The sequence below is a fragment of the Oncorhynchus tshawytscha genome, linkage group LG10 (genome assembly GCF_018296145.1).
Source record: "Oncorhynchus tshawytscha isolate Ot180627B linkage group LG10, Otsh_v2.0, whole genome shotgun sequence".
In the NCBI taxonomy this organism is placed as follows: domain Eukaryota; kingdom Metazoa; phylum Chordata; class Actinopteri; order Salmoniformes; family Salmonidae; genus Oncorhynchus; species Oncorhynchus tshawytscha.
In genome coordinates this window covers 43748635-43774501 of record NC_056438.1, presented here as the reverse complement: position 1 = coordinate 43774501, position 25867 = coordinate 43748635, and the positions used below count along the sequence as shown (strand labels likewise).

General features: G+C 42.0%; 1 protein-coding gene across 1 annotated transcript in view; it reads right to left on the bottom strand.

Annotated features, from left to right (window-relative positions):
- Positions 1 to 25867, bottom strand: part of LOC112259573 (protein crumbs homolog 1-like) — a 48814-nt gene that overhangs the window by 6147 nt on the left and 16800 nt on the right. The window contains exons 2-4 of the mRNA XM_024434209.2: positions 17561 to 18583; positions 15688 to 16241; positions 759 to 924 (exon numbers count right to left, since the gene is read on the bottom strand). Of these exons, the coding sequence (XP_024289977.2) occupies positions 759 to 924; positions 15688 to 16241; positions 17561 to 18583 (1743 nt within the window). The remainder of the gene's footprint in view (positions 1 to 758; positions 925 to 15687; positions 16242 to 17560; positions 18584 to 25867) is intronic.

Genomic DNA, 25867 nt, shown 5'->3' with positions numbered 1-25867 from the left:
TGAACTCAACTGTTTGAGTCAAGTATTATATCTGTTTGGGCTTCTGCAGTCAATTTGTCCCCCTGACCTTCTGCTCAAGAAGAAAATCGTCCCCCGGCTTGAATCTAGTTGATCCATGCACTACATAGTTATTCTCCTTAAACCTAGATGTATCCTCTATTGGCTTGTGTTATAGTGATTATGTAGACAAAAAGAAACCGAGAAACAAATGTTCTGAGCCAGAGTTAGATGTATTTTGTCAGTGTTGGAAAAACTCATTTGCAAAAATGTTTGGGTCTCACAATCACTCCATCAAATAAGTCTATAAAGGCAGAATAACCAACAGTTCATTCAATGGATACACACTGACAGTATGAATAGGCCGACATAATAGCCTACTCTATATACAATATGCCAAATACAGAGAAGCAATTGCTTTATGTCTGTATTTCCTAACCCGTCTTTGAGAACCCCCAGACAGTTTCACGTATTTGATCTATTCATGTACAGCATACTTGATCCAACTAATTAAGCAGACCTAATTCAACTAATCAAGCAGACCGCATTCAGCTAATAAAGGGTTTGATGATTAGTGAGCTACCGGTAATTGAATCACGTGTGATGATACTGGATTAGGTCAATTATTTTGAACTCTGGAGGTATTCAAGGATAGGTTTTGGAAACATTGCTGTAAGTAATAGTGAATTCTGCAGAATGGAATTTGATTGATAATCTCTTTATAATCTGTTCAGAAAGGGATTCTCGAACTAACAACTCACACTCAAAGCCCTGGGAGAGGGACTGGCAGGCTGCAGTCGAGGGGCATGGAGACCGCTCACACCACTTGACCTCCTCACAGCAACGCCCTCCAGTGTTGGGAGGACAATTGCAGATGAAGTCGTCCCACATGGAGTAGCACACTCCGCTGTTCAGACACGGGTTTTTCTGTAGGAGACAAACAATAACTCTGTCAAGCAGATTACTTTGTGATGGCGGGGCAACTGTGCTGTGTCATGGGGCAAATATGTTGTCAAAGAGAATGTGAATGAAGAGTTCCAGGATCTGCTTCTCCAATAGACATCCTTAAATCACACTTATAAGCGATGTCATTAGCAAGCTAAGCTCATGCTCAGGAATGAGAGAAATGGGACAGACCAAGCAGGCAACGAAAGACTGAACTGAGTATGGTAGAAATATTAGAGGGTTTATTTTCCTAAACCTTAAATTACTCTACATGACCAAAAGTATGTAGACACCTGCTCGTTGAACAAATCTTATTACAAAATCGTGTGCATTAATATGGAGTTGGTCCCCCCCTTTGCTTCTATAACAGCCTTCACTCTTCCGGAAAGGCTTTCCACTAGATGTTGGAACAGTGCTGCGGTGACTTGCTTCCATTCAGCCACAAGAGTATTAGTGAAGTCGGCATTTCAATTCATCCCAAAGGTGTTCGATGGGGCTGAGGTCATGGCTCTGTGCTGGCCAGTCAAGTTCTTCCACACCGATCTCAACAAACCATTTCTGTATGGACCTCGCTTTGAGCAGGGGGCATTGTCATGCTGAAACAGGAAAGGGCCTTCCCAAAACTTGCCACAACGTTGGCAAGTGACATTCTAGAATCATCTAGAATGTCATTGTACGCTGTAGCATTAAAATTTCCCTTCACTGGAACTAAGGGGCCTAGACTGAACCATGAAAAACAGCCCCAGGCCATTATTCCTCCTCCACCAACCTTTACAGTCGGCACTATGCATTTGGGCAGGTAGTGTTCTCCTGGCATCCGCCAAACCCAGATTCATCTGTCTGACTGCCAGATGGTGAAGAGTGATTCATCACTCCGGAGAACGTTTCCACTGCTCCAGAGACCAATGAAGGCGAGCTTTATTCTACTCCAGACTACTCTTGGCATTGTGCATCGGGATCTTAGGCTGATCGGCCATGGAAAGCCATTTTTCATGAAGCGCCCCACGAAGAGTTCTTGTGTTGATATTGCTTCCAGAGGCAGTTTGGAACTCAGCAGTGAGTGTTGCAACCAAGGACAGACAATTTTTACGAGCTGTGCGCTTCAGCACTCGGTGGTCCCATTCTGTGAGCTTGTGTGGCCTACCACTTCGCGGCTGAGCCTTTGCTGCTACTAGACGTTTCCACTTCACAATAACAGCATTTACAGTTGACCGACCAGTGCAGCTATAGCAGTTTAGAAATTTGACAAACTGACTTGTTGGAAAGATGGCATGCTATGATTGTGCCATGTTGAAAGTCACTGATTTCTTCAGTAAGGTTATTCTACTGCCAATGTTTGTTTATGGAGATTGCATGGTGGTGTGCTCGATTTTATACACTTATCAGCAATGGGTGTGCTGAAATAGCTGAATCCACTAATTTGAAGGGGTGTCCACATACTTTTTTGTATATAGTGTATTTACAAAGTAAGATAATCAAAACCATAATGTGCATAAAATAGAATACATACAGTATAATGTCTGTAAATAAATACAAGTGAACTGATCTTAAGCTTAACTGAGGTCTACATAGCAAAGGTCATTCCGCTACCTGAGAATAGTAAAGCCGCCTTTCCTGGCTCAAATAGCCGACCAATCATCCTGTTACCAACCCTTAGTAAACTTTTGGAAAAAACTATGTTTGACCAGATACAAAGCTATTTTACAGTAAACAAATTTACAACAGACTTTCAGCACACTTATAAGGAGGGACATTCAACAAGCACAGCGCTTACACAAATTACTGATGATTGGCTCAGTGAAATTGATGATAAAAAGATTGGGGGGCTGTTTTGTTAGACTTTTGACTTTATCGATCATGGTCCGCTGCTGGAAAAACGTGTGTTTTGGCTTTACACCCCTGCTATATTGTAGATCAAGAGTTACCTGTCTAACAGAACACAGAGGGTGTTCTTTAATGGAAGCCTCCAACATAATCCAGGTACAATCAGGAATTCCCCAGGGCAGCTGTCTAGGCCCCTTACTCTTTTCAATCTTCACTAACGACATGCCACTGGCTTTGAGTAAAGCTGGTGTGTATGTATGCGGATGACTCAACACTATACATGCCAGCTACTACAGCAACTGAAATGACTGCAACACTTAACAAAGAGCTGCAGTTAGTTTCAGAGTGGATGGCAAGGAATAAGTTAGTCCTAAATATTTCAAAAACTAAAAGCATTGTCTTTGGGACAAATAATTCACTAAACCCTAAACCTCAACTAAATCTTGTAATAAATAATGTGGAAATTGAGCAAGTTGAGGTGACTAAACTGCTTTGAGTAACCCTGGATTGTAAACCGTCATGGTCAAAGCATATTGATATAACAGTAGCTAAGATGGAGAGAAGTCTGTCCATAATAAAGCGCTGCTCTACCTTCTTAACAGCACTATCAACAAGGCAGGTCCTACAGGCTCTAGTTTTGTTGCACCTGGAATTACTGTTCAGTCGTGTGGTTAGGTGCCACAAAGAGGGACTTATGTTCAATTGGCTCAGAACAGGGCCAGCCACAGAGATCAATCATTAATAATATGCATGTCAATCTCTCCTGGCTCAAAGTAGAGGAGATATTGACTTCATCACCGAGCTGTCTGTTTAAACGACTAGCACACAGCTCTGACATCAATGCATACCCCACAAGACATGCCACCAGAGGTCTCTTTGCAGTCCCCAAGTCCAGACCAGACTATGGGATGCACACAGTACCACATAGAGCCATAACTACATGGAACTCTATTCCACACCAGGTAACTGATGCAAGCAGTAGAATCAGATTGTTTTTAAAGGATAAAAATACACCTTATGGAACAGCAGGGACTGTGAAGCAACACAAATATAGGCACAGACACATGCATACACACACACACATGGATTTTGTGTTGTAGGTATGTGGTAGTGGAGTATGGGCCTGAGGGCACACCCTTAGTGTGATGTGAATTCTGTAATGAATGGATGTATTGTAATGTTTTTAAAATTGTATAACTTCCTTAATTTTGCCGGGCCTCAGGAAGAGTAGCTGCTGCTAATGGGGATCCATAATAAATACAGATACAAATAGCAGACCAGGAGCAACTCAAATTAAGGGTTTAACGAAAGCCTTTCGGACAGTTCCAAAAATCTGAAGCAGGTAGGCTGTGAAGAAACACATATAATTCATCCAAGGATCTAATCTTTTAACATTTTTACCATATATGATTTTAGTTATGTATTATCATTAACATGATTTGTTTTAATTACATCCATTTTAAATAGTACATTCTAGCATATTTTGAGATGGGGAAATCCATTTCCCCTACATGCTGGATGGAGGTGGTATCACCCTACACCCCTTGATTCAGGATAATAGGAAGTGACAATGAGGGACACGCCCTCTAACAAGAAAACCTGGCAAACATGCTGCAGACATGCGCTATATCCATTTTCGGAAATGTTGGTACATTTGTTTTTATTGTGTAGCCCTTTCCACTCTCAGCCAGTCATCCTGTATACAGGTTTAAAGTGTCAGATTTGGTCATTGATAAGCACCTGACTTGAAACGTAGTAGCTGTACAGTAACATGCTATACATGAAGTCAGGGCTCTGCTTCACAGCGCTGTATGGGTTTTGACTGACAGCCGCTATAAACTTTAGCACCGTGCGCCACAAGAATATGCCCCCTATCCCTCCCGCTACATTTGCACATTTGTTGTCTGAATGAGGGAAATGTGTTCTGAAAGATGAGAGGTTGAGGATTATAATGAATACCACTTTGATGTCATACAAGCAATCCACACACCCATGAGTCCAAATGTGCACTTCACATTTCCAATATTTGAAAACTCATGTCATTGTCGTTATCAACATTTATGAACACCATGTTTGATACACAGTTGCAAGGATAACATGCGTTATACCCTGGGTTGTCCTGAACACAATGAGCCTGTTTGTCATGTTGTGAAGAAAATTTGTCACGGAACACGCACTTGAATGCACTCATGACTCCTTTCTATGTACACCAACATTACAATCTGTCTGTCTGAGGTGCCTTTTGAAAGCCAAAAACTGTAAGATTGTATTTTATAACTTAGCTAGCCATGTTGGAACATTTAAATAATGGAACCTTTTTGGATTGCGTAAACAACAACAGTAATTGTGTGATGGTGGTGACGCATCACACTGGGCACACACTGGTTGAATCAACATTGTTTCCAAGTCATTTCAATGACATGACGTTAAACCAACGTGGAATATATGTTGAATTTACTTTAGTGCCCAGTGGCAGGGCTGTGTTCCAAACAGAAAACTACAAGTGTGCTTGCTTCAGTTCCTTAATGGCAAAACAAATGCACCTTATAGTTTCCTTAGGTCATAAAAGTGCATTGAAATTATTAGCCTGAACTGTGCACAGTTTGGAGAGGTGTGTGGCCACTAGGAAACACCACTTAGACCTCTCACTCAAACCCGTGTAATATTTTTTTCTTATTAAATTGCACCTCTCCAAAATGTCAATGAATATTTGTATTATGCCACTGTAAACCCCAAGGCATTTTTTATACAAATACTTCTAGTAAGTTGAACCCAAGTCAATGAAAATACATTATTACTTCAAATGTTTGTGGTACTGACTCAAAACTAAATGAGAAGTTACACCAACTCTCTTTTTAAAGTATTTTTCCCAGCATGCTCTACTGCAGGTTGATTTGTTTTTGCATGTACATTGAGTGATTAATCAATCAATCTTAGGCTAAACAAAGATAAATTATATATACACTACTCAAAAAAATAAAGGGAACACTAAAATAACACATCCTCGATGTGAATGAATGAAATATTCTTATTAAATACTTTTTTCTTTACATGGTTGAATGTGCTGACAACAAAATCACACAAAAATTATCAATGGAAATCAAATGTATCAACCCATGGAGGTCTGGATTTGGAGTGACACTCCAAATTAAAGTGGAAAACCACACTACAGGCTGGTCCAACTTTGATGTAATGTCCTTAAAACAAGTCAAAATGAGGCTCAGTAGTGTGTGTGGCCTCCACGTGCCTGTATGACTTCCCTACAACGCCTGGGCATGCTCCTGATGAGGTGGCGGATGGTCTCCTGAGGGATCTTCTCCCAGACCTGGACTAAAGCATCCGCCAACTCCTGGACAGTCTGTGGTGCAACGTGGCGTTGGTGGATGGAGCGAGACATGATGTCCCAGATGTGCTCAATTGGATTCAGGTCTGGGGAACGGGCGGGCCAGTCCATAGCATCAATGCCTTCCTCTTGCAGGAGCTGCTGACACACTCCAGACACATGAGGTCTAGCATTGTCTTGCATTAGGAGGAACCCAGGGCCAACCGCACCAGCATATGGTCTCACAAGGGGTCTGAGGATCTCATCTCGGTACCTAATGGCATTCAGGCTACCTCTGGCGAGCACATGGAGGGCTGTGCGGCCCCCAAAGAAATGCCACCCCACACCATGACTGACCCACCGCCAAACCGGTCATGCTGGAGGATGTTGCAGGCAGCAGACATTCTCCACGGCGTCTCCAGACTCTGTCACATCTGTCACGTGCTCAGTGTGAACCTGCTTTCATCTGTGAAGAGCACAGGGCTCCAGTGGCGAATTTGCCAATCTTGGTGTTCTCTGGCAAATGCCAAACGTCCTGCACGGTGTTGGGCTGTAAGCACAACCCCCACCTGTGGACGTCGGGCCCTCATACCACCCTCATGGAGTCTGTTTCTGACCGTTTGAGCAGACACATGCACATTTGTGGCCTGCTGGAGGTCATTTTGCAGGGCTCTGGCAGTGCTCCTCCTGCTCCTCCTTGCACAAAGGTGGAGGTAGCTGTCCTGCTGCTGGGTTGTTGCCCTCCTACGGCCTCCTCCACGTCTCCTGATGTACTGGCCTGTCTCCTGGTAGCGCCTCCATGCTCTGGACACTACGCTAACAGAAACAGCAAACCTTCTTGCCACAGCTCGCACTGATGTGCCATCCTGGATGAGCTGCACTACCTGAGCCACTTGTGTGGGTTGTAGACTCTGTCTCATGCTACCACTAGAGTGAAAGCACCGCCAGCATTCAATAGTGACCAAAACATCAGCCAGGAAGCATAGGAACTGAGAAGTGGTTTGTAGTTACCACCTGCAGAACCACTCCTTTATTGGGGGTGTCTTGCTAATTGCCTATAATTTCCACCTGTTGTCTATTCCATTTGCACAACAGCATGTGAAATGTATTGTCAATCAGTGTTGCTTCCTAAGTGGACAGTTTGATTTCACAGAAGTGTGATTGACTTGGAGTTACATTGTGTTGTTTAAGTGTTCCCTTTATTTTTTTGAGCAGTGTATATATGTTTTTAAACGGATCAATCTGGAAGTGGCGATATGGTATTTAATATTTGTGAATACATTTTAAATGAATTAACTGGTGAGAGAAGTATTCTGATGAGAAATCATTGTTCCATATCACCTTTCAGTTCAAATGTTCTCAGAAAAACCTAGAAGTTCTCTGTTCCAGATGGAAGTGACCGCAGTTGCACTCTTGTCGGTAGAGTTAAATTTGGAGTAGAGAGTGGAGACCAGGCCAATAGATTTGGGAATATTCAAAAGTCTTAACCAGGATCAGAGAATCCCAGGCTCTGCTCGGCTCTAAAAGCCTTCGGAGAAGAGGATAAGATTCTTTGAGGTCTTAAAAAGTTTGAAGACCTGAATTGTTAAAGATGTCACTGAGGGTTAAAATATTTCTACTAGAGCATTGAGGAAAATCAAATGGTTTTAAACCTGATAAGATTATGTTATTGTTTCATAAGTGAGAAGGACTGTGAAAATGGAATGATCAGGGTAGCCTAGTGGTTAGAGCATTGGGCTAGTAACCGAAAGGTTGCAAGTTCAAATCCCCGAGCTGACAAGGTACAAAATCTGCCGTTCTTTCCCTGAACAGGCAGTTAACCCACTTCCTAGGCTGTCATTGAAAATAAGAATTTGTTCTTAACTGACTTGCCTAGTAAAATAAAGGTTAAAAAAAATAAGATGGGCATTGGCCTGTCGCCACACTTTAACTGCATTAGCAATTATTGGACCCATTCTGAGACATGTAGATTTTTGTTTACAGCCAGAGAATACTTGTAGTCTAATAGGTTTTATTAAAGCCTCTTCATTGGGTCCCAATGTGGCTTGATTAGTGGGATCTAGACAGACTTTCAGAAATCTCAAATGGAAAGAAAAGTAATTATTTAAAGTTAGGTAGAGCCAGTCCACCAAACGGTTTGGGGCGCTGCAGGGTATTCTGGGTCGTTTGTCTTTCCAGATGAAATTCCTGCACAATATATACAATTCTTTGAAATATTGAAGAGGGGTGAATTGGGAAGCATAGAAAATACAAAATTAAAGCAAGGAAGAATGTTAATCTTAAATCACTGAAATTTTACCCTGAAGTGTAATATGTAAGGGAGACAAGTGGGCCAAGTCCTCTTTAATTTTCCCAATAGTAGCTGAGTAATTGTCTTGTACCATTAGTTGGAAAGTGGGCTAGAATTTGATCCCCAGATAGGTGAAACCTATTGGATTTAATTGGAGAGTGTGTGTTGTGGGGAGAGAATACTCCTCAGCTGCAGGATTTAGGGGCTACAAAATGGACCAATTTATATTATATCCTGAAAAGAAACCAAAAGGTTCAAATAATTTAAAGGTGCAATCTGCAATTGCTACAGCCATTTTCGCAACCACCCATTGATTCTTGAAGAATATAATTCATAATTGCCTCATGAGCTTAGTTCAACTGTCAAAGCCCATCCGAACCAAAAATATATTTTACTCCAATGTCGGTTAGCAAAGTAAATGTAAACAAACACTATAAAAACATGGTTAAAACTATAATTTTGATAGCAGGGATGGCCAGACTTTGCATCCATAGCTCAGTCTATGAATTTGAGAGTGGTTACATTTCTTAGCCCCATCCCTCAGCTTTTTACAGAAACAGGGGCGCTCTGTTATTGTTTCAACTGCTGATTGCCATTTTAAGAGAATGACATGGAGTTAGAAATATCTGATAAGAAAACTAGATCATCTGCATACAAGGAAATATGCTGGACAGTACGTTTAATAATAATAGGTCTCTGGACTTTGTCGCACAGCCTGGGCAAGAGGCTCAAGAGACAAGGCAAATAAAATTGGGGATAACGGACAACCTGGTCTTGAGCCTCTTTGCACCCTAAACTGCGGAGAAGTGGATCAACCGGTGAGAACTCGAGCAAAAGGCTCGTTGTAGAGAGTCCTGTGAATGATAGAGAATCCCAACCCAAAACACTTTAACACAACCCATAAGTATGTCCATTCTAAGCAGTCAAGGGACAGCACCAAGGAACAGCACAGGAAGATTATGCACAGGAGCTGAGTCGATAACATGAAAGTGACATCGGATATTATCTCAGACGAGTCTGCCTCTCATAAAATGTGATCAAAATGGATCAAACCATGCACCTGCTTCTCCAATCTCTTTGTCAGCACCTTAGAATAGATTTTAAAATCGCTGTTCAAAAGTGCAATAGGCCTACCTATAGCTTGAGCATTCAAGAGGGTCCTTATCCTTCTTAAGAAATAGGGAAATTAGAGCTATTTTTTGGTCCCAGTGGAAAGAACCCATTTGTAAAGAGTAGTTTATTGAATTTAAAAATAATGGGCTATTTAAATACCAAAGTGCTAACAGGAGTTTTAGAGGTATACCTCCAGGCCTGGGGTTTATTATTTTTCTGTATAGTTAAGGTGGCCAATTTCAGTTCATGGATTGAAATGGGACTTTCATGTTCTTCCGCTTGTTGTAACGAGATGGAAATCTCAAGTAGGTCAGATGAGGTTAGTAAATCAGGATCTTAAGAAGATTTGGATGTGTAGAGATTAACACCTGATTAATTTGGTGAGGGGGAAGAGCATAAGGTTCCATTGGAGTCTTTGATGGCGTCGATAGAGGCTAGACATTCAGATTGTTTACGCTCCAAGAGCCTGCTAGGTCTATCTGCATTTTCATAATTTGATTGTCTAGTTTGTAAGTATAAGAATTCACATTTAGCATTTGGGAATGTTTCATATTCTGGTTTTAGAGAGGCTAGTTGTTTAGTTCTGTCTATTTGGAATTGTGATTTTTGTAGTGGTTCTAGATGTGCTATTTCTTTCTCCAAACAAGCAATTTCAGAATAACAGTGTCTATTGAAATTGGAGAATGAAGTACAAGCTCCTCTAATGAAACATTTAGTGACTTCCCAAAGGCTATGACGGTTATTCGTTGTTTCAGAGTTTAGGTCTAGAAATTCTGTAATTCTATTTGAAATAAATGTATGGAAATAAAGATGTAATCCATGCGAGAGCAGGTCTTGTGCTTTGCAGAGAAGGTGTAATCTTTGCAGATTTGTTTTTAGTCGCCACGTGTCAACAATGTTGAGCTCCTTTAGGAATGATTGGAAGTAAATTGAAGCAGTTAAACGGGGTGTAATTGTCACGCCGGGATTACCTCAATTGTATCAATTAGCCTTAACTCAAATATAAATCAGTAAATGCAAAACAGTTAACTACTACACTCAAAGCAAAAATTCAGAAGCATTCTGTCTTCCTCAGTGTTGACTTTAGCCTAGAGCTCAACGAGAGCGGTTGAGACCTGAGACACACGTGTAGTAGTTATCGGCCCTGTCATTACTCAAAACCATTTAAGAAACCTGTTTCACTAAATATATCTGAGTACAGTTACATAAAGTGATTTTTTTAGTCATTACTCAAACCAATAGTAGCTACTGAGTACTGTTACATGCACACAATAATGTGATTATTGTGAATAGTTAGATTAATATAATAGTTTGATTAAAATGTTTACGTGCTTTGCAAGAAGAACGATTTCCCTTATAATCCTGTTACAGTGCCTTGCGAAAGTATTCGGCCCCCTTGAACTTTGCGACCTTTTGCCACATTTCAGGCTTCAAACATAAAGATATAAAACTGTATTTTTTTGTGAAGAATCAACAAGTGGGACACAATCATGAAGTGGAACGACATTTATTGGATATTTCAATTTTTTTTAACAAATCAAAAACTGAAAAATTGGGCGTGCAAAATTATTCAGCCCCTTTACTTTCAGTGCAGCAAACTCTCTCCAGAAGTTCAGTGAGGATCTCTGAATGATCCAATGTTGACCTAAATGACTAATGATGATAAATACAATCCACCTGTGTGTATTCAAGTCTCCGTATAAATGCACCTGCACTGTGATAGTCTCAGAGGTCCGTTAAAAGTGCAGAGAGCATCATGAAGAACAAGGATCACACCAGGCAGGTCCGAGATACTGTTGTGAAGAAGTTTAAAGCCGGATTTGGATACAAAAAGATTTCCCAAGCTTTAAACATCCCAAGGAGAGCACTGTGCAAGCGATAATATTGAAATGGAAGGAGTATCAGACCACTGCAAATCTACCAAGACCTGGCCGTCCCTCTAAACTTTCAGCTCATACAAGGAGAAGACTGATCAGAGATGCAGCCAAGAGGCCCATGATCACTCTGGATGAACTGCAGAGATCTACAGCTGAGGTGGGAGACTCTGTCCATAGGACAACAATCAGTCGTATATTGCACAAATCTGGCCTTTATGGAAGAGTGGCAAGAAGAAAGCCATTTCTTAAAGATATCCATAAAAAGTGTCGTTTAAAGTTTGCCACAAGCCACCTGGGAGACACACCAAACACGTGGAAGAAGGTGCTCTGGTCAGATGAAACCAAAATTGAACTTTTTGGCAACAATGCAAAGCGTTATGTTTGGCGTAAAAGCAACACAGCTCATCACCCTGAACACACCATCCCCACTGTCAAACATGGTGGTGGCAGCATCATGGTTTGGGCCTGCTTTTCTTCAGCAGGGACAGGGAAGATGGTTCAAATTGATGGGAAGATGGATGGAGCCAAATACAGGACCATTCTGGAAGAAAACCTGATGGAGTCTGCAAAAGACCTGAGACTGGGACAGAGATTTGTCTTCCAACAAGACAATGATCCAAAACATAAAGCAAAATCTACAATGGAATGGTTAAAAAATAAACATATCCAGGTGTTAGAATGGCCAAGTCAAAGTCCAGACCTGAATCCAATCGAGAATCTGTGGAAAGAACTGAAAACTGCTGTTCACAAATGCTCTCCATCCAACCTCACTGAGCTCGAGCTGTTTTGCAAGGAGGAATGGGAAACAATTTCAGTCTCTCGATGTGCAAAACTGATAGAGACATACCCCAAGCGACTTACAGCTGTAATCGCAGCAAAAGGTGGCGCTACAAAGTATTAACTTAAGGGGGCTGAATAATTTTGCACGCCCAATTTTTCAGTTTTTGATTTGTTAAAAAAGTTTGAAATATCCAATAAATGTCGTTCCACTTCATGATTGTGTCCCACTTGTTGTTGATTCTTCACAAAAAAATACAGTTTTATATCTTTATGTTTGAAGCCTGAAATGTGGCAAAAGGTCGCAAAGTTCAAGGGGGCCGAATACTTTCGCAAGGCACTGTACATGGACACATGAAATCAGGCTACCTGATGGCACTCTATTCAATGCAGAAAATTGGCAATCAAAATAAACGTTCTACCACAGCGACCATGTTATTTTTGGGAAGCATATTTGATTCTAAGTTCGAACATGTAAAGTTTGTATGTGAAAACTACTTCTAAGACACATACATTCAGTTATTTTGAACTCACTTCACTCAAGCTAAAGAGGTAGGCTCGCTCGGCTAGTGCTAGCACAAGCACAGATCAAATGAATAGTGTGCAACCGCAGCCTGCAATTCGGGGCGTTCCTTCATGTGGGTATACTTTATTTTTTATTTTTTTATTTTACCTTTATTTAACCAGGTAGGCAAGTTGAGAACAAGTTCTCTTTTACAATTGCGACCTGGCCAAGATAAAGAAAAGCAGTTCGACAGATACAACGACACAGAGTTACACATGGAGTAAAACAAACATACAGTCAATAATACAGTATAAACAAGTCTATATACAATGTGAGCAAATGAGGTGAGAAGGGAGGTAAAGGCAATAAAGGCCATGGTGGCAAAGTAAATACAATATAGCAAGTAAAACACTGGAATGGTAGTTTTGCAATGGAAGAATGTGCAAAGTAGAAATAAAAATAATGGGGTGCAAAGGAGCAAAATAAATAAATAAATTAAAATTAAATACAGTTGGGAAAGAGGTAGTTGTTTGGGCTATACGCACAACGTCTTCATGCTTGTGACACTTTTGAATGTACAGTACCAGTCGAAAGTTTGGAACTTCTCGTTCCAAACAACTTCTCGTTCAAGTGTTTTTCTTTATTTTTCCTATTTTCTACATTGTAGAATAATAGTGAACACATCAAAACTATGAAATAACACATATGGAATCATGTAGTAACCAAAACAGTGTTAAACAAATCAAGGCAAAGTGGTGGCTACTTTGAAGAATCACACCAAATAAAAAAACAAATAAAAAATATATTTGTTTAACACTTTTTTGGTGACAACATGATTCCATATGTGTTATTTCATAGTTTTGATGTCTTCTACAATGTGGAAAATAGTCAAATAAAGAAAAACCCTTGAATGAGTAAGTGTGTCCAAACTTTTGACTGGTGCTGTAGGTCAAAAGGGAAATAAAAGTATTATCTAAGTTATTTTGCTCTCGTCTCTGGAGTCCCCCTTGCTAACTAGTAGGAGCGAAAGCGGTAGACAGCGTCCTTCGCTCCCACCTGCCGAACACCTGCTCTCACCATCATTAACAGAACTGAGGGAAAACAGTGCCCGACAGCCGGGGGCAAAGGACACTACCGGCCGCCACTGCCTCCGGCTAGCACAGCAGGTGGGACGCTGAGGTGACAGTGTGGTAGCTAGCTAGCATGTTAGTTAGCTAACTAACTCGCACCCACCTTCTGTGTACTGGACTAGCTGGCTAAGTTAGTACAGAGTGTTCTTCACTCCTGCCTGCTGAACACCTTCCCTCGCCATCGTAAACAGAACTGCTGGAAAACAGTGCCCGACAGGTGGGGACAAAGGACACTGTCTACCGGTGTACGGCTAGCTGGCTACCATTGTCGCCCTCACCCCTTCTTTTGTGGAGTTTATGGGCAGCTGGCATCCAATCTTATTGTGCATTAACGCCACCAACTGTACTGGAGTTCCCAACCTGTCCTAATAATTTTACAAAATTGCTCGGAAAACTAGATGTTTTAATCAGTGTATGCTTACTTCGATTTTGCCTTTACGCCAATTAAGTTAAGCAGAGTAAGCTGTTTAAATGACTATTGCATAATCTGCCTACTTCCATAATCAGTTTAATACCAAATGATTACTGAGCATGTAAACATACCCACTGTGATCCTGTAGGGTTTGAGTTGTATCAGCGTGAAAAAAAATTCTAACGCCCCCGCTAAGCCACGCCTTGAGTGAATTGTAGAGTTACCACCCATGACTGTATTTGATAGTGACAGTCATGGTTGTTGAATTTGTTCATTTTCAATCCTGTGGCCTTCACCAAGTGAGTTCCCAGGTGAATATTATCATTATTATTATCTATCTCATAAGACCTCATTTTGAAGCCTAGCTTTACCCTAATACAGTGGCCTGAAACTCAAAGTAACAGGCCACATCAGCCCTGCAAGTAGGGTTGCAAAATTCCAGTAACTTTCCCAAACTTTCAAAGATTCTAGGTTGAAGGATTTCCAATCTTCCAATCGGGATTTCTGGAAAACCTGGGAGATTTTAAAGAATTTTGCAACCCTACCTGCATGTCACATTATGCTAGATTGTAAAACGATATGGAGTTCCTATTGGAATCCAGCCAGAGTTAGGATATCCAACAGTTGAAATTTGTATTCACCTGTAACCTGCATTCATAATGACTGCTAGGGTTAGGAACAGTCTACCGAAGCCATTTAAACTGAAACAACCATTTCAATAACGGGTGCAAAAATTCTAACTAAATGATTGGATTAGTTTAACAGATTAAACTCTCGGGCAATAATCTCTGCAACGGTTGCACTCTTAGTTCCAAGTGGTCTTTGACCTCTGGACATACAGTACGTTAAATACCTTCTTCGCACCTTGATAAAGGTAAATGTACCTATGTCGCCTGGTCTGTTTCTACTAGGAAATATTTGGCATTCTATTGGATTAGATGAAATTGAAAGTGTTAATGTGTGCCAAAAAGGCAATACATTTTTTGTTGTTGATCCAAATACTTATTTGAAATCTTCCTGGAAAATGTACATTTTGGACATTCTTATTCTAGAGAAATCCACAGCTAAACTGCATGGCACGGCTACAACTCTAGTGGGCGGGTTAAATCAAAGACATTTGTTAGGTACCCCTCATGTAATATTATCTCTCAATTGTTGTATCTTGAAATGCTTGTCAATCCCCCCCCTTCATGCTCATGTTTTGTTTCTGTGCAAATCACTGCTCTCTCTTGTTTGATTGACACCCTCCCACAAAAAAAAGCATAGGGACATTTAGCTGTAAGACTAGATATGGCCTTCACACTAAGGAAGTTACTTTTCACGCTCCCTTTGGCTTCCCAAATCCCAGTCTGTTCTGTTTGGTCTGCTTTGCGGGCATCCCCGGAAATATTGGCCACATGGAACTCTGGGTTTAAAAACGGGTATTTTCATGGCGCAACTATGTTGTGGCAAAATACCTGTATGTGTATAGTATACTGTATATTCAGCTACTCACGCTACAGGCGTTGTCACTGGTACATCCCTGTGTGACATTGACCAGCTCCACCAGGCCGTACGAGGCCACTGGGGTTGCTATGGGGAAGAACTGCAACCGTTTACTGTTAATCCTCAAGTCCTGGACACAGCCTTTCAGGTAACCCCCAAAGGAGGCAGAGGCTCTTTGGTCGGCCAGGCCCCCGACGTAGACCAGGTCCCCTGGCTGAGCCACCACGGGCCGGACGGGGATGGTTCCCTGGCTATGGGCTGACTGGAACAGGGTCACAAAGTCGCCCTCCAGCCGCACCGTCACCAAGTGAAAGTGGCCGTCGCTGACCACGACTCGACCCGACAGGCTCTCTAAGTTGTTCACCTGAAATTTTACCCGGCCATCGTCCAGCCACAGGTGAAGGTACTGGCTGGTGCTGTTGGCCAGGACCAGGAGGAGGCCGTTCGAGCGCCGCGTGCGCACAAACATGGATATGGTGATGGTGCCTGAACCCGGGGGGTCATCCAAGGAGAAGACAGCATAGCTCGCCGCATCCTCGTTGCCGAACCTGGCCGGGTTATACTCTGTGTTGGTACAGAAAGAGAGTTTAACAATTAATAAAGTTCCATACACTATCCTACCAATTACTAAATGGATAGATGAAGAACTAACAGAGAGAGAGAGTGTCAAAATACAATAGCATGATTTCCATTACCTTTCGATCTCCGGGTGAACTACTGTGTGCTAGTGCCTTTTTTTGGTTTTGTTTACTGGCCTGGGTAAAAGAGTTGGTGCCAATTCCACTGAGTCAAATCAGGAAGTGAATTCAAAGTCTTCAAATCATGAATTTAAATTAAATTGCCCCAAACATTGACTTGGTATCACCCTGAGATATTTATATCCCTCCTTCAGTCACAGGGATGGGCAATTCCAGTCCTCAAGGGCCAGATTGGTATCACTTTTTACCTAACCAACACACCTGATTAAACAAATTGCATTCTAAACTTAAGACCATGATTAGTTGATTATTAGAGTCAGTTGTGTTAGCTGGGGCAATCCGGTCCCGAGCAGTTGCCCATCCCTGATTCTAGGTGAAGCGGACCGGTACGCAGAACAGTTATTTCCACCTATCATGTTAGAGCACGTGACAAACTCATTCCACGGAGGGCCGAGTGTCTGCGGGTTTTCGCTCCTCCCTTGTACTTGATTGATGAAATAAATTCAGTAATTAGTAAGGAACTCCCCTCACCTGGTTGTCTATGTCTTAATTGAAAGTAAAAAATAAAAACCTAGGCCTTCCATGGAATGAGTTTGACACCCCTGCGTTAGAGGATTGTTGCGAGTGTCCTTGGGAAACCCTGTTTTACGGCAGGTGAAGGCGGTCCTTAATCCCTAAACATTTCCTTAATCCTAGAGTCAGGTGTACGTGTGTGTTTACATGGTTGCGGTTGCGTGTGTGTGTGTATTCTACATGCTATTTTAGCTAGTTCTCTAAGCTCCTTTGCAGTCTACCACAGGCTACATTTATCCACCTCTTATGTGCCACATGAGGATGCCAGCCATTTAGATTTTGGAGTGATTCTACTGAGGCTGAACTGTTGACCTCAGGTGATTAGTTTATGAAACTCATACCAGAGTCCTTAGTGAAGTCCAAAATGATCCCTACTTTCTGAGTTTGAACGTTTTTTCATAAGCTACATTTATCAGAGCTCCATGAGAAGCACACTGGCTCTAATAGGATATGTGAGATTCTTGCATTGAAATGGAATAGATCTCATATTGTATCATGTTACTGCTTCGTTATGCCCATTGTTTTCATATGTTGCACTGTTCAAGTGTTTTGCTGCTACATTTACAGTGTTTTCAGACATGCAAGCGCAACACCACATCCCTCAGGCCTTACCCTCAGCGCAGTCCGTTGTCCCCTCATACGGTCTGTAGCACTCGCACACATAGCTCCTCCATCCCTGGTTTATGCAATGCCCCCGGTTCTGACACGGGCTGTCGTCACACTTGTCCCTGTCGTTGCACCCGGCTGTGACGTTGACCTGAGCCGGTGAGTTGGCGACGGCGGGCACTACCAGCCGTGACTCCACGAACACATCCCGGAAACAGCCCAGGAAGTAGGCAGCTGGACCAGGTGGATCAGGCGCGTCTGCAGCCTCAGCATCCCTTTCCCCTGCCACCCCACCGGAGCCCCAGCCCAGTCCCACCCCTCCTAGAGAGAGGCTGTGGCGAACCGAGCTTGGCTCTCGTAGGCCGGAGCCTTGCTCCAGCAGGGGTGTCTCGGTGGCGGGGAACTCCCTGGTGCAGCCCACCTCAGCGCAGGGTGAGTGAAGCAGCCTCACACTGCTCCCCTCCTCCTCACAGCCCAGCCAGGCCTCCACCGTGTGCCACTGACTGTCCGCCACACTCGGCGGTAGCTCCAGAAATACTGGGGTTCTTGTCCCTTGAGCTCTTAGCATGCTGAGGCGTAAGCGGCTGTCTACCAGCTCAATGGTGAGCAGCAGGTCGTCGACCCGGTGCTGGAGGAGGGTGCCGACAGGCCGGTCCGTCTTGAAGCTAAGGGTGACGTTGAGAGGGACTTCAGGGTCCGATAGCTGTGTCTCCACATACATGTAGCCGCTGGACTCGAAGGAGAAGATGGTTGACGTCTGACACGTGGAGCCGGTGAAGCCTGCGCGGCAGGCGCAGGTGTAGGTGTGGCGGTAGTTCAGGAAGAAGGGAGAGCAGATGCCACCATTCTTGCAGCGGTTGCCGTCACAGCCCAGGAGGGCGACTGTGCAATTCTCGCCTCCGTACAGAAAGCCATCTTGGCTCTGTTGAGAGCAGAGGCACCTGTAGCCGCCATGTTGGCTTTCGCAGACTCCACCATTCTGACACGGTTGCAGTTCACATGCATAAGTGTCCTCCTCACAGAGACCACCTGTGTAGATAAGTAAACATAATCAGATAACATAACCAGTTGGCAATTCATTTTACATCTATTTGGAATTGATATGTCATTCATATTATATTGGAAATGGACAAATTCTATATATTTTTTGCATGTGAATTTGGCCATACTAAGAAACATTAATCCAAAGGTTTGGCCCATGACATGCCAGTGATTACTCGTTTGTTTTAAACAAATCTTCATCCATCATTATTGTCCAATATATCCATATTCATATTAATTCATAATATATCCATATATTATATCCATATTCACACTTAACTAGTTAATTACTTTATCTAGGGAAGTATGACACTATTGGTTGGTAAAACATGTTCACGTACTTGCACACGTTCATTACTTGTTCGATATCAAACAATAAATAACTTTTATTATGGAAATAGATAATTGTAATTAATTTTGTTACATTTAGTTTCAACATGATAGAAAATACATCATTAGGTTAAAAAGGTGCAGCTGAAGTCGGAAGTTTACACACACACACCTTAGCCAAATACATTGTAAAAAATAGCCAAATACATCCTACAGAAATTCACCGTCTTAAGAATGTGAAATGTCAGAATAATAGTAGAGAGAATGATTTATTTCATATTTTATTTCTTTCATCACATTTCCAGTGGGTCAGAAGTTTACATACACCCAAATTAGTATTTGGTAGCTTTGCCTTTAAATTGTTTAACTTGGGTCACACGTTTTGGGTAGCCTTCCACAAGCTGAATTTTGGCCCATTCCTCCTGAAAGAGCTGGTGTAACTGAGTCAGGTTTGTAGGCCTCCTTGCTCGCACACGCTTTTTCAGTTCTACCCACAAATGTTCTATAGGATTGAGGTCAGGGTTTTGTGATGGCCACTCCAATACCTTGACTTTGTTGTCCTTAAGCCATTTTGCCACAACTTTGGAAGTTTGCTTGGGGTCATTGTCTGTTTGGAAGACCGATTTGCGACCAAGCTTTAACTTCCTGATGTTTTGAGAAGTTGCTTCAATATATACACATACTTTTACTTCCTCATGAAGGAAGACTCTTACATACTTTTACTTTCCCCTTTTACTTCCTCATGCCTTCTATTTTGTGAAGTACACCAGTCCCTCCTGCAGCAAAGCACCCGCACAACATGATGCCGCCACGGTTGGGATGGTGTTCTTCGGCTTGCAAGCCTCCCCCTTTTTCCTCCAAACATAACAATGGTCATTATGACCAAACCGTTCCATTTTTGTTTCATCAGACCAGAGGACATTCCTCCAAAAAGTATGATCTTTGTCCCCATGTGCAGTTGCAAACCGTAGTCTGGCTTTTTTATGGCGGTTTTGGAGCAGTGGCTTCTTCCTTGCTGAGTGGCCTTTCAGGTTATGTCGATAGAGGACTTGTTTCACTGTGGATATAGATAATTTTGTACCTGTTTCCTCCAGCATCTTCACAAGGTCATTTGCTGTTGTTCTGGGATTGATTTGCACTTTTCACACCAAAGTACGTTCATCTCATAGAGACAGAACGCGTCTCCTTCCTGAGCGGTATGATGGCTGCGTGGTCCCATTGTGTTTATACTTGCGTACTATTGTTTGTAGAGATGAACCTGGTACCTTCAGGCATTTGAAAATTGCTCCCAAGGATGAACCAGACTTGTGGAGGTCTACAATTGTTTTTCTGAGGTCTTGGCTGTTTTCTTTTGATTTTCCCATGATGTAAAGCAAAGAGGCACTGAGTTTGAAGGTAGGCCTTGAAATACATCCACAGGTACACCTCCAATTGTCTCAAATTATGTCAATTAGCCTATCAGAAGCTCCTAAAGCCATGACATCATTTTTTTGAATTTTCCAAGCTGTTTAAAGTCACAGTCAATTTAGTGTATGTAAACTTCTGACCCACTGGAATTGTGATACAGTGAATTATACGTGAAAAAATCTGTCTGTAAACAATTGTTGGAAAAATAACTTGTGTCATGCACAAAGTAGATATCCTAAAACTATTGTTTGCCAAAACTATAGTTTGTTAACAAGAAATTTGTGGAGTGGTTGAAAAACGAGTTTTAATGACTCCAACCTAAGCGTATGTAAACTTCCCACTTCAACTGTATATGTAAACATTAGCATGATGACACAATTGTATATGCTCATTGTAACATTCAGTGCACACTATATAGCATGGGACCTCACAGAACAAACAACAAACAACATCCACTGGGCAACAACTAATTGAGTCAACATTGTTTCCATATCATAAAAAAAATATGCTGAATCAATGTGGAAAACTGATTGGATTGGTTTAAGTCATCAAGGTAAGGGGATTTTTCTTTTTTTCACCCAACTTTTTACCTTGAATTCACGTTAGTTGACAACTCAACCAAATGTAAATCAAAGCTAGATGTAAATCCGAACTGACGCCTGTGTCCAGTGGGCATGAACAAGAGAGCAAAATTACCTGTGTAGCACAACCACAAAATCCAAACACACACGTTGATTCTCAACATGGTCCTTGCCAAGTCCTCCTAATCAGAAGAAAATCGAAATATCGACATATGACTCCATTGCATTTCATAGAAGTGGTTTGGAAACCATAACAACAGATATCAGCTTCTTCCCTTGTGTTTCCCCCATACATGAATGGCTGCCCAGTCCAGTCTAATGCTGGGATCACTACAAGCCATATAGCCTATTCTGGATTAAGTTAATGCACTTAAAATGTCTTACAAATCGAGTGTTGTCCAGGGAGGAGTTTACAGGACTAATTTGAGCAATGGTGAACATCTCCATTCTAGAAACACGAAAGCTTACATAATAGACTGGAACCTACCTCACATATATTTAGGAGTAGGAGGACCCGTCTCTTACGTAGTTGTTAATAGCAGTGTGCGTTTAGCCAGTTGAGGCAGCATCTGCATTGGTCAGAGGCCAGCGGAGGCAATATGGCTCTAGTCTGTCTCGCTGTGGCACTTCTGTCACCAAAACGTGTTCCACAATGAAACACTGGTACAGGCGTTGAATCAAACCTACCGTACAGTAAAACACAGCGGTAGCGCATTGTACATAGGGAGCCAATTTGCATGACGTCAGTAAATCTCTCTGAGGTATTGTTTTTACGTTTATGCTGATTAATTCATATTTGTTGATGCTGACATACTGAGTTGCCTAATGTACTGTATGTAAATACCATGTCATAATCAAAATACAAATTGCAAGTGGGGCTGAAATGAGGGAGAATAAGGGCAGAACAGTAAAGGGGTCTATACTGTTGAAGTAAAAGGAAGGTTTGCTGCCCAAAGAAGACATGGAGAAGGACGAATGGGGATGAGATGAAGAAAGCAGTCACCACGATTGTCAAAAGAGTACAGCTACGACTGGAAGTTACTTTTTGTAGTAGGTCAGGAGAGCACTCTAGCTATACCTAAACCTTTCCCTAACCATAATCTAATTATCCAAACCTGCTAAGTTAACTTACCCAGCAGGTTAGAGGAGTTTTCCTAACCTGTTTCTAAAGGACATCCCTGCCGGCCAAACCCTCCCCTAACCCGGACAACGCTGGGCCAATTGTGCACGGCCCCATGGGTCTCCCAGTCATCACCGGCATCGACAGAGCATGGACTTGAACCACGATCTCTAGTGGCACACGACCACTGTACCACTCGGGGGCCCCTGATGTGTATCTACACTGAGTATACAAAACATTAATAAAAAGAGATTTCACACTGGGATATTATGTTGATCTTAACAAGTGAAATGGCATGAACACTGAGTATACAAAAAATGAAGAACATCTGTTCTTTCAACAACATAGGGGCTCCCGAGTGGCGCAGTTGTCTAAGACACTGCATCTCAGTGCAAGTGGTGTCACTACATTCCCTGGTTTGAATCCAGGCTGTATCACATCTGGGGTAGGCTGTCATTGTAAATAAAAATGTGTTCTTAACTGACTTGCCATGTAAAATAAAAATGCTTTCGACACCTTGTAGAGTCCATGTCCCAGCTGTTCTGAGAGCAAAAGGGGTGGGTGCTGCAGTGGTCTAAAGCACCACATCGCAGCACTTGAGGTGTCACTACAGCCCCAGGTTCAATACCAGGCTGTGTCACAACTGGCTGTGACTGGGAGACCCATGAGGCGGTGCACAATTGGCCCAGCGTCGTCCAGGTTAGGGGAGGGTTTGGCTGGGTGGGATTTCCTTGTCCCATTGTGCTTGCAGTGCAAGCTGACTTCAGTTGCCTGTTGGACGGTGTTTCCTCTGACACATTGGTGTGGCTGACTTTCTATAAACACCCACTAGAGGGAGCCAAACAACACAATATACTGATAATGGCATACTGACAAAATACTGCTATTATGGCTGATGTAATGTGGACAAATTGGGGAGGGATGCAGCCATGGGTGGGCCTGGGAGGGCATAGGCCCACACACTTGGGAGCCAGGCCCATGCCAATCAGAAATTGTTTTTCCCCACAAAGGGGCTTTATTACAGATAGAAATACTCCTCAGTTTCATCAGCTGTCCAGATGGCTGGTCTCAGACGATCCCGCAGTTGAAGAAGACAAACGTGGAGGTCCTGGGCCGGCATGGTTACACTTGGTCTGCGGTGGTGAGGCCGGTTGGACGTACTGCCAAATTCTCAAAAAATATTTTGGAGGCTGCTTATGATAGTGAAATGAACATTACATTTTCTGGCAACAGCTCTTGAGGTCAAATCAAATCAAATTTTATTTGTCACATACACATGGTTAGCAGATGTTAATGCGAGTGTAGCGAAATGCTTGAGGTGTCTGTGGCATTGTGTTGCTTGACAAAACTACACATTTTAGAGGGGCCTTTTATTGTCCCCAGGACAAGGTGTACCTGTGTAATGATCATGCTGTTTAATCAGCTTCCTGATATGCCACACCTGTCAGGTGGATGGATTGTCTTGGATTATCTTATCCATTCACTAACAGCTTTGTAAACAAATTTGTACGCACAATTTGAGGGAAATACGCTTGTTTTGTGCGTATGGAACATTTTGGGGATCTTTTATTTTACCTCATGAAACATGTTACATTTATACATTTTGTTCAGTGTATATAAATGCAATCACTTCCTTATTTACATGTCATGATCAGTTATGTGACATTGTTACTGTGTTGTTAAGTGCTACTTTAGCCAAGAAGCCATTAGCCTAGTCATTCAAGAAATCTAATCTTTCACCATCCATTTCAAAATATTTGTTTTTGTTTTGCCTAACTTGTAACAGTACTAAAGAGACAGTACTAAAGAGGGATATGAAACCTCATTTGTCAGCAAAAGTTTTAAATGTTTTTTGTTTGTTGTCAAAGCTAGCTAGCTATTTAGCAGCCAGTGTTAGAGACCACGCTAGCAAAGCTATCTAATTTACAAATATTTTGGAAACACAACACATAAAAAATAACTGATACCCCTAACATGTTTATATCGAATGTGTTGTAGTTTTAGTATGTTTCTGACTCCTTACCTGAAAACATTTTTTTCACCTCCACACACTTTATCTTCTCCAGCACTTAGACTATCTGATATGGCCCAAGGAATACCAAAATCCTGCAGGATTCTGTTCTTCAGGATCCGTGTTGGGATATTCTTGGTCCTGCGGGAATTGCCAGGTCCTGCGGGAATTGCCAGGTCCTGCAGGAATTGCCATATCCTGCCGGAATATGAAAATCCTGAAGGTTTTGGTCCTGCACGAATTGTCATGTTTGTGCAGGATTTTCAAAACTTTTGCAGGACATGCTGCCACCTATCCATGGTTTTTGTTTTGGATAAGTTCTTATTGTCAGGGACCTTTCCTGAGTTTATCAAACCTACAGGATTCCTGCAGGACACCTGCACAATTCCTTCACAAAAGGTTGAATTCCGGCAGGATTCCTGAAGGACTTTTTCGTAAGGGATAGCATTATGGAGGTCATAGCTGGTCTGTTTGTACACGTCCATGTTCCCAGTCACCTTCCCGTGCTAAAATGCTTTGGTTCACGCTTTCTCGTTTTGCGCAAATGCTGCCATCTATCCATGTTTTTGGTTTGGATAAGTTCTTATGGTCACAGTAGTCACTCTGTTGGATATTTATGCCATTCTGTAGTGAAGGCATTTGAGTTGTTGTCTTCTTGACTAAGTTTCACCCTTGTACCGATGCCCCCTGTTTATAGCCTCGTTATTATTATTTTTTGGTGTTATTTATTTTCATATATTTTTTCACTTTAGTTTATTTAGTAAATATTTTCTTAATTATTAATTTTCTTAAAACTGCATAGTTGGTTAAGGGCTTGTAAGTAAGCATTTCACGGTAAGGTCTTCTACACCTGTTGCATTCAGCATGTGACAAATACAATTTGATTTGAAAATCTGGGACACTCAAATTAATATGATATGTTAAGTTTGGTTACATAAGACAGAAGGTTACTTAAGGCAAAAACAAAAAGAGGGTGGTTGGTCGGGGTGGCTATATAACTCAAACGTCTAGCAACCCAAAGGTTGCATGTTTTAATCTCATCAAGGTCAACTTTGCAACTGGCACATCAGATTCACTCCAAGAGGCACCCTGCACTTCTCACCACAGCATGGTGAACTCTGACCTTAGTGTGAGTATCACAACAGCATTAATGCATTTTATTATAAACAAGTTATGGCTTGTCATATTCTGGGGAAGTTAAATTACATATTTTAACATAGTCAACATTACTCTGATGGTCCATTAATGTTACCATATACTAATTGATTTTGCATTCCGTCCCTGGGTTTCCCAACATCTTAAGGGTGATGATTTGAGGGCCTCTTCACAGATATTACAATGGTTTACTCTACAGATAGATGACACATTCTTATCGCTCAGGTTGAAAGTTGTATCCGCTTTTGGCCACAAGGTGGCAGTCTTGAAACGATAATGACAAACTGTATTGACCTGTCCAGATTTAATTACTTCCTGGTTTCTAAGACTTCTCCGAATGGTATGTTATACACAGTGTTGGTACTTCACTGGTGACTATTACTATGGTGACATAGTCTCTTGGACTCTAGGGAAATTTGGTTTCCTGACGGACACCTTGGTTTTCCCCACCCTCCCGGATTCTTATGGGACTCTGGTATTAACAACGGCTTCTATTAGTTACCACAGCCACAACTTCAAAATTGGCGATATCGTACAAAATTTATGAAAACAAAAATGTGCTTTTTGGTGTTAATTTAAGGTTAGGCACAAGATTAGCAGTGTGGTTCCATCTTGGAGGGCGGTCAAATGATTAGCCAAGCAAGGAAAGTTTGCAACGTAAGTCCCTC